At 55.5% G+C, this 8,620-nt stretch overlaps 1 protein-coding gene across 1 annotated transcript; it reads right to left on the reverse strand.

Moving 5' to 3' along the window:
- Nucleotides 1-4,325: 4,325 nt before the first annotated feature.
- Nucleotides 4,326-7,765, reverse strand: Irf2bp1 (interferon regulatory factor 2 binding protein 1). Its single transcript, XM_050126369.1, has one exon. The coding sequence runs from the start codon at nt 6,463-6,465 to the stop codon at nt 4,711-4,713; it is 1,755 nt and encodes a 584-aa protein (XP_049982326.1). The 5' UTR covers nt 6,466-7,765; the 3' UTR covers nt 4,326-4,710.
- Nucleotides 7,766-8,620: the final 855 nt, after the last annotated feature.

Consider the following 8,620-nt stretch of genomic DNA (forward strand, 5'->3'; position numbering starts at 1 on the left):
AGCCCACTGCCCTGGCCCCAGGTCCCTGCACCTACAGTCCCGGTTTCGGCCTCAACCTGGTCTCCTTCGCTCCGTCTCTGTCTTTCTCTGTCTCTCAGCAGTGGTTCTCAGCCTCCCTAACGCTGAGGCCCTTTAATGCGGTTCCTCATATGGTGCCCGCCAGCCATAAAATTATTTTCATTGCTACTCATAATTGTCATTGTCATTTTGCTACGGTTACGAATTGTAATGTAAATATCTGCTATGCATATGTCCCCTGTGAAGAAGGTTGCAGGGACCCCAAAGGGGTCGTGACCCACAGGTTGAGAAGCATTGCTCCAGGATCTCATGTAGCTTAGGCTAGCCTGGAGTTCACTGTAGCCGGGATGACCTGGACTCCTGTTTCCTCCTCCTCTGCTGCCATAATGCTGACATTACAGGCACGGGCCCACATGCCCAGTTTAGGGGGTGTTCAGGACTGAACCCAGAGCTGCTTTTCACACTAGATGAACACTCTATCAAGGGAACTATGTGCCTAGCCTGTTTTTTTATTTTTTTAATGGAGTGCATGGGGGGGTGGGCTGTTATTTGAGATACATAGCCCAGATTGGTCGGCAAACTCAGTATGTAGCCCAGGAGAACCCCAAACTCTTGTTCCACCTAACTTTACCACCCAGGTGCTGGGGTTACAGGCCACCACACCCATACTCCCTGAATTTTAATCTCTTGCTTTCTCTCTGCACCTACTTCCTCTCGCCTGTGATCCCTGCCACGGCCCTTTTCTGCGTTGTCAGTCTTTCGCCATCCTTTTCCTTCTCGCCAGCCAAGTTTGTCTCCAGCTTCAGAACCAGCTATTGTGTCTTCCAAGTCTGGGTTCTCCAGCTGCTTTTCTCTTAGTTCAAGTCTTGGCCACAGCGGCACACTCTGCTGTGCCTTGGCCCTTCAGGGACAGAGCGGCCCCAGCCTCTGGCCCAGCCCGCTGGTATATATAAAAAGGTATATGCACATCTTATTTATATCTGTATGGGGGCAGGAGGGGCAGACACTGGGGCCTTTGTGTAGCCGCTGCCCGCTGCCCGCCTGCCCGGCACTCCTCTCCCTTCATCTCTGCCCCCCCCTCCACACAAAGGTTCCTGTGGGGCTTGCCAGCTTCCTCTGCCTGCCTTGAGGTGTGAGTGGGCAGGGCACAGGGAGGCAGATGGGGGACCCAGAATTTTTTTTTTTTTCCAGGGCCTAGGAGGCTCTCCCCGTGGTGAAAATTCTGGAAAGAATAGGACTTCTTTACCACGTTGCTCTCTGTATCCGTTGTCCCTGGTTGTCCTCAGGTCCATAGGTGGCCTCTCTCCCAGGGGTGGGTCTGCCTGTCCATCTACTTTCTCTGGCTTGTGGCTGCTTGTGTGTGGAACCAGGCAGCTTGCTACCTCAGGACCTTTGCACATGTCAACCACACTGATTTTTCTAGGCTTTAGTTTTCATGAACCTGTTGAGATCCCTTTGCCTGGCCTATCTTTTCTTATGACCTGCGCTCCTGGAGCCGCCATGTTTTAAGGCTCTGTGTCTTCCATTTGAATAGTAGCTCCTGGGGTCAGAAACTGTATTCGTGTCCCCATTCTGAACCGCAGCAGCATCTGACCCAGGACTTGTCACACAATGGTGCATGAGTTTTATATCTATCTATCTATCTATCTATCTATCTATCTATCTATCTATCTATCTATTTATTTTGGGTTTTTCGAGACAGGGTTTCTCTGTAGCTTTGGTGCCTGTCCCGGAACTAGCTCTTGTAGACCAGGCTGGCCTCGAATTCCCAGAGATCCGCCTGCCTCTGCCTCCCGAGTGCTGGGATTAAAGGTGTGTGCCACCACCGCCCGGCTATTTTTATGTATTTTTTAACCGAGGTCAAGGATTCTGTGTACTTGTGCATCCCTTGGACCATGGTCCAGAATGGGCAGAGCTGGGATGAGGGAGGATAGGGACTGTGGGAGCTCAGAAGCGACCTTCCAGGCAGCCTGGCAGTTGGGGAGGCACAGTGAGCAAAGCTGGGAGGGTAAGGAAGAACTAGCCCGGCCGTTTTCACCACGTGGGGAACAACCGAGGATTCAAGACAGGCCTGGCCTTGTACTTCTTCCCAGAAGTCTTCGGCTTTCTCTTTCCGGAAGCTTCCTAGTTTGAACAAGTTTGAAGTCTTAGTGTTGCCTATGTGCTTTCTGTTCTTTTCTCTTTTGCGTTTTGAGATGGACTGTTCCCATGTAGTCCAGGTTGGCCTAGACCTTGTGTTGATGTTTCTGCCTCTTGCATGTTGGGATTATGGCTATCACTCGGCATCCAATCCTCCCAGCTCCCGAGCCTGACTGGCATCTCTGTGTACCTGCCTTTCTCAACCTTTCTGGACATCTCTCCATTAAACTTTCTCTGAGCGTTTGTTTTCTTTGGGGCGGGGAGCTGTTTCAAGACAGGGTTTCTCTGTGTAGCCTTGGCTGTCCTGGGACTAGACCAGGCTGGCCTTGAACTTAGAGATGTACCTGCCTCTGCCTCCCAAATGCTGGGATTAAAGGTGTGTGCCAACACTGCCTGGTTGTTCTCATTCATTTTTGCGGTATTTTTCACCCATGTCTCTGGCTCAGTGAATTTAAAAAAAAAAATAAATTGTGGTGTTGGGATGGAACCCATGGCTTCCCAGATACTTAGGCAAGTAAGTATTCTACCACCTAGCAAAAGCTTCCCAGCCCCTCACTGGGGGATTCTAGGCAGGTCCCACGGAGTCACACACTGAGTCCCCCCACTCTAGGCAGGGTTTCTACCACTTGAGCCCCACTCCCAACCCTTACCAACGGGCCTCTTGTTCCTCTCTCACCTCTGCTGCTTCCCACATTTTCTGGATCTTTCTGTAGAATTTTTCTTATCCTAACCCCACCTGGCCACTGGGGAAAGGGGGACTGACCCAGCCCCCCCACCCACACAAGTCAGCATGTCTGTTCTGTTAATAGTTAACCCAACCTCTATCTAAAATACACAGCAGCCAGGCTGGGGGTGACTCCCCTGCCCCCCACCCACCTACCAGCTGCTCTTAAAGAACCAGGTGTCTTCCACAGCTGTGAGCCCTTCCTGGAGCAGAGTGGCCAGGTGTGAGGAGGCCTCTATTCCTGAGGTTTTAGGGGGAGGGTGAAAGCCCCACTACTTGGGGCTGCAGCGCTGGATCAGCCAGACTTTTGAAGGAGGGGCGCTCCATCCAGCACCACCCCTGGTGTGGTTTATCACCTGGTGTATTTAATCAGGGATGGTTTTCCCAGCCCTGCCCTGAGCCCCAGGCTACAAGTGCCGGGGTTGCCTGAGCACTGGGGTGGGGGGACGGAACCCTTAAGCCCAAGAACTCAGAAGATACCGGGGTGTGTGCATGTGATATGTGTTTACGTGAATGGGGGGGGGCCCTGGTAGTACACCGACAGGATGTGACAGTTCATGTTCAGGTTAGGGAACATCTGGGAGGACGATTGGGAGCACCCTTGGGTCTCAGAGCTGAGCATTGCGCTGTGGCGAGACACAACCCCGACTCTCACTGTGCACGTACCACCCCTGTGGCTCCTCATTCCAATCCTTCCCCTAATCTCCCAATAAGGGTCGCAGTAGGAATGGGGCAGGGTTCCTGGGGCCATCCTCTTTTTAACCCCTGTTTTGCCACAACCTACTTAGGCCCCAGACCCCGCCCCCTGACGTCAGGGAGCAGGAAATCCTGGTTAATGATCAGTCACCCAGGACAGGTGCGGGACAAGGCCGCGCACACATCAGAAGCAGCCGCGGCGGGTGAGAGCCTTTTACTTAGCTCCTGGGTGTTCTAAGGTGGCAGCCATGTCCCCAGATGAAGGATGTGAGCCCAGTTTAAGTTTCTCATTCTCAGGATACCATCTGAAGTAAGAAGCCATCACCCTGCTTCTATGTATCTTATTTGCCCGGGAAGGTAAAGCTTACTTTCTCCGTGGGCAGTTCCCCTAGAAATGTACCTTCGGATAAATTGCTCTAGGAAGCCTCCCGCTTCCTTTCCACATTCAGAGTATCGGCCACCTACAGCGCATACCATTCCTATTCCCGGGCTTGTCTGTGGTCCCCATGCAAGAACCAAACCCTGTCAAAACCTCAGTTCCATCGTTTGCAAAACCGGCCTCGACTACACCTTTTAATGAGAGAGCACAGCAAATGTACACTACAAACAGCCGCCCGCTGGACAAAGGGCGCCACCTAGTGGTCACATCGCAGAAGTCCGCTCTCTCGCAGGACACGTCCAGTCCCGAAGGGGGCGCAGCATCTCACACAACTAAAGGGACCAAGTAGGGGGAATTAAAAAAAAAAAAAAACCCAACCCATCTTTCGGTTTATTGAAGGAGGAAAAGGGTGAGAGGGGGCGATAAAATGCTTTTGCTTCATTTATAAAGAGCAAGTACCCAGGAGGTCCCTTCTCAAGGACCTCTCCCCCAACTACCAACAGCATAAAAGCCAAGCCAAGAAAGGAGAAGGTAATCGGAGGGGCCCAGGAACTCCAAACACCCGCTCTGACAGGAGCCACAAGCTCTACCCCCACCCACAATGTATCTACCCCAGGGGATCCATCTGGGCAGGGAAAGAGAGTATATACACAGGTTAGGGTGGTACCAGGTTGAGTGGGGTAGGGAATAATTTATCCGCAACTGCGGTGGGTGGGCAAGGGGGAGGGGAAAGTAGCCTGATGGCACTGATGGCCTAGGGGTCCCTTTCTTTCTTGACCTTGATGTCTCCAGCAAGGATGGTAGCGATCTCGCCCTGCATGAAGGCCCAGGGGACAGAGGAGCCCACCAGCGGGCACTTGTCTCCGCTGGGGCAGTACACCTCTCCGGCTGGGCCCTGCGCCTTGATGAACTCTCGGGAGCAAGGAAAGCAGAACTTGTGTCCGGGTACTGAGGGACACTGCACGAAGTGGGTGTCTTCCAGCCTCTCTCTGCACAGGGTACAGCACAAGGGGGCTCCAGGGGTCGCCCCTGTGCCGCTACCACCCCCGCTGACAGCTTCAGCCCCGGCAGTGGGGCTAACTTCTGCCTCTCCGTTGCGCGCCACAAGGCGATGCTGGGTTGGTGGTTGGGTCGTGGAGGAAGCTGCAGGGCTAGCGCCACCTGTACGCACAGGGCCTCCACCCCCACCAGCGTCCTTCGGTGAGTGGCCCAGGGCCTCGGCTACATTCTTGAGGGCAGCAATGGGTGAGGGTACACCAGGTGTGTCTGTAGAGTATGGGCCACCTGGTGCCACCCAGTGCCGCTGCTGCTGTTCCTCTGTAGTCATCTTCCCAGCTGATTCGCCCTCGGGCTCAGGGGATGCCTTGCGCCGGCGAGGCGTGGGTGCCAGGTTCCGGGATGGGGCTCGAGGTGGTGGGCCACACAGAGCAGCTGGGGCCGGTTCTGGGTACTGCTGGGGCAGGGCCTCCGCAGGAGCAGGCTCTCGGAAGCTGCGGACCCCATCGGTAAGCAGCTCTCCCAACTGGCGCCATTCCCCTGAGCCGTGGCGGCGTTCATATTCGAGGTACTTGAAGCCCGATGAGGCCAAGGCCTTGCCCGGCTCTCGAAGAGCATCATGAAACATCTGGCGAGCCACCGCAAGGACCCCTGCGTACACATTGCCAGAACCACAGGGGTATTCAGTGAAGAGCTTCAGCTCGAACTCGTAGCCAGGAGGTCGGGCAGTGGCATCAAAGGCGAACACCCTTCCCACCAGTCCGTGGTCCTTCTTGAAGCGGACATTGAAAGGGGCACAGGCGGACAGCGCCAATAGCTGTTCTCGCACAGCCTTGGGACGCCCATGCCACTCCTCCGCCCGGCCCCGCATGGCCTCGTTCAGTTCTGCCAAACAGTCCGCATTCCTCTGCTGCTTCTCCTTCTCGAAATCGGAGCCGAAAAGTGGACGAGCGGGGCTTAAGCCAGGTGCCAGCGTCAGGGCTCGGCCTCCGAGGCCAGACACAGCAGCTGCCAGCAGCCCGGGGGGCATCAAGCTGGGGATGGAGCCAAGCAAAGCCCTGCGTGCCCCTTCCGCCACGGCCTCCTCGCGGCCCAGCCCGTTGGCCAGGCGAGACCCCAGGGTGTACTCCAAAGCCGGCGAAGGCAGCGCCAGGCGGCTGGATGAAGTAGCCCTGTCATAGCGGTCCGGGCCTGAGACGCTACCTCCGGTACCCGATGGCTGCGCCTGGGCCTGCGGGGGTGGCAACTGGGAGCCCTGGGAGCCCGCGGTGGCCAGGTCCTTGGAGGTCGGATGCTTGAGAGCAGGGGGTCCCGGCGAGCGGCCCTCAGGGAGCACGTGGCTGCGCTTGAGCTGGCGGGCGGCGTCGATGAGCAGCTCGATGCGGTCCGCGCCCTCGAAATTCACGCATCCACGGCACACGGCCTCGCTGAAGTCCCACACCATGGCCCACGGCATCTTGGGCAGGTCGCACAGGTAGCACCACTGGCGGCGGGACGCTTGCACGGACGCCATGGCGCCCCCCGGAACGCCGCCAGGTGCCCCCGCTGTGCACCCTCCGCCCACGTTCGCTCCGCCGAGCCCGGGGACGGGCGCGCGAGACACTCAGTCTGGCCTCCGGCTCGGCCTCCCCGCCGGATTCAGGCCCGGCCCCCCTTCCCCGCCCCCTGGGCCCTCAGCCTTTTTTTTTTTTTCCTCCTCACTCCCGCCTCCCGTGGAAAAGGCAAGCCACGAGCACGCACGTCGGCGCCCCCGTCCGGTCCGCGCCGTGAGCCGAGATGCACAGCTCCAGCTCTTCGATGGGCCTCGGGTGCCGCCGCCCCGGGCTCCCGCCTCTCGCGCTGCTACCGACGCCGCTGCAACGGCCACCGCCGCCGCCGCCTCCACCTCCTTCTTCTGCCCCAGAGGCCGCTTCGCAGGGAAAGTTACATAACGCGCGGGCAAAGCCTTCTGGGAAATGTAGTCCCGTAGGGGCTGCTTCTTAAAGGGGACTGGGCAGAAAGCAGTGGCGGGAAGAGTGGGCGCGCGCAGCCTTCTGCATGCTTAATCTTTAATGTGCTTCGCCATGAAGCCGGGGTTCGCACACAGGGTTTACGGGACGGATCATGGATTCAGAAATGCTTGGAGCGGACAAGTTCTAGGCATGCAATTTTTTCCCCCTTCTTTTTTGAGATTTGGACTTATTCTTTACTTTAGGCTGGCCTAAAGGCTAGCCTTTGTAGCCTAGGCTGGTTTCAGACTTGCTGCAATCCTTCTGCTTCAGCTTCCCTAGTGTTGGGATTACAGTCATGAGACTCCATACCCAGAACCCGGCAAACATTTTCTGCTCTGACTTGCTGAGCAGTTTTAGAGAAAAGTCTTGCCCTCTCTGAGAATCCCGCCCCTTCAGAAGGGCCAATGACGGGTTAGGAAGGCAGCAGCAGTTTGAGATGGGGCGGAGAGGTTCTGATTGGATGGTTTTAAGTTTAAGGGAACGGGAAACAGGCAAGTGTCTTGGAGAGGGGTGTCTACTTGACACTTTGTCGTCCCCCGGAGTACTTAGCCTAGAGGGAGGCCCACTGGCAACAGTATGAGAAGAGAAAGGGCTGAAGGCTTCAGAGCCAGGGCCTTATCTGTTAAAGGAGGAGCACTGAGCGCCTTCCAAGTCTGCTCCAGCTGTGCACGCGCTTTGGTCATCAAAGGGTTACACAGTCAGCTTCCCCGCGCTCCCCCCAATTTCACTACAATTCCCAAAATGCTCTGCAAGACGGACGAAATGACGCACTTCCTCTGCTTGGAAGGTTGGGGGAGGCCTTCCCGATTCTTGCCCCCCCTTCCCCGTTTTGCTAAAGGGAATCTCCCCCCCCCCTCCCGCCATGGGAATGGGGTGGGGGTGCTTGGATTTGGATTGGGAGATCATTAGTGGCTGCAGGGAGGGGAACGCCAGACCCTCAAATGCTTAATGACCTGGTGGGCCCCACCTGCCTCTGGGTACCCCATGTTTTCTCAGATTATAGGGGAGAAGCGATGATGTATGTCGTCAGGTTTTTGTTCACATCAGCCTTTTCCCTTCACTCGGCCCGGGTCCCCGCTGATGCTCCCAAGAAATATCTGAGTATCTTGTCAGTTTGCATTCATTCATCCGGGTTTGCACTCCGTAGAAGCTGCCTTTCTCACCCCATCCCAGGGTTGTCACAGCAGCCCAGGAGTTCTGCTATTTCGGCGTCACAATTTTACCTACCACCTGCACTACTATTTTAACACTTTTCTCCTTTAAACGAATTGCCTATTTTCGTCGTTTCCTGGGATATACTATGTTCGCAACCATTGGTTTCTTGTACTACTGTTTATTTACTTTCTCTTGCTTATTCTTGGTGCTGGGATGGAATCCAGGGCCTTATGCTAAGTGTTCTGCCGCCGTATTTTTTGTCTTGTTTTGAGACTGGGTCTCACTAAGTGGCCCAGGCTGGCGTGAAGCTTTGGATCCTCACGAAGGCTGAGATTTCAAAAATACTTAAAACTATGCCTGGCTTCAATTTTTTCTTTTATAAAAACAGGCTTCGCAGGCTAAACGGTGGTGCACGCTTTTAATCCTAGTACTCCATAGGCAGAGGCCGGCGGATATCCGAGTTCGAGGCCAGCCTGGTCTACAGAATGAGTTCCAGGACAGCCAAAAAAAAAAAAAAAAAAA

This window comes from Alexandromys fortis, unplaced genomic scaffold, assembly GCF_014885135.2.
Source record: "Alexandromys fortis isolate MF-2015 unplaced genomic scaffold, M_Fortis_MF-2015_v1.1 scaffold_240, whole genome shotgun sequence".
NCBI classification, from domain to species: Eukaryota; Metazoa; Chordata; class Mammalia; order Rodentia; family Cricetidae; genus Alexandromys; species Alexandromys fortis.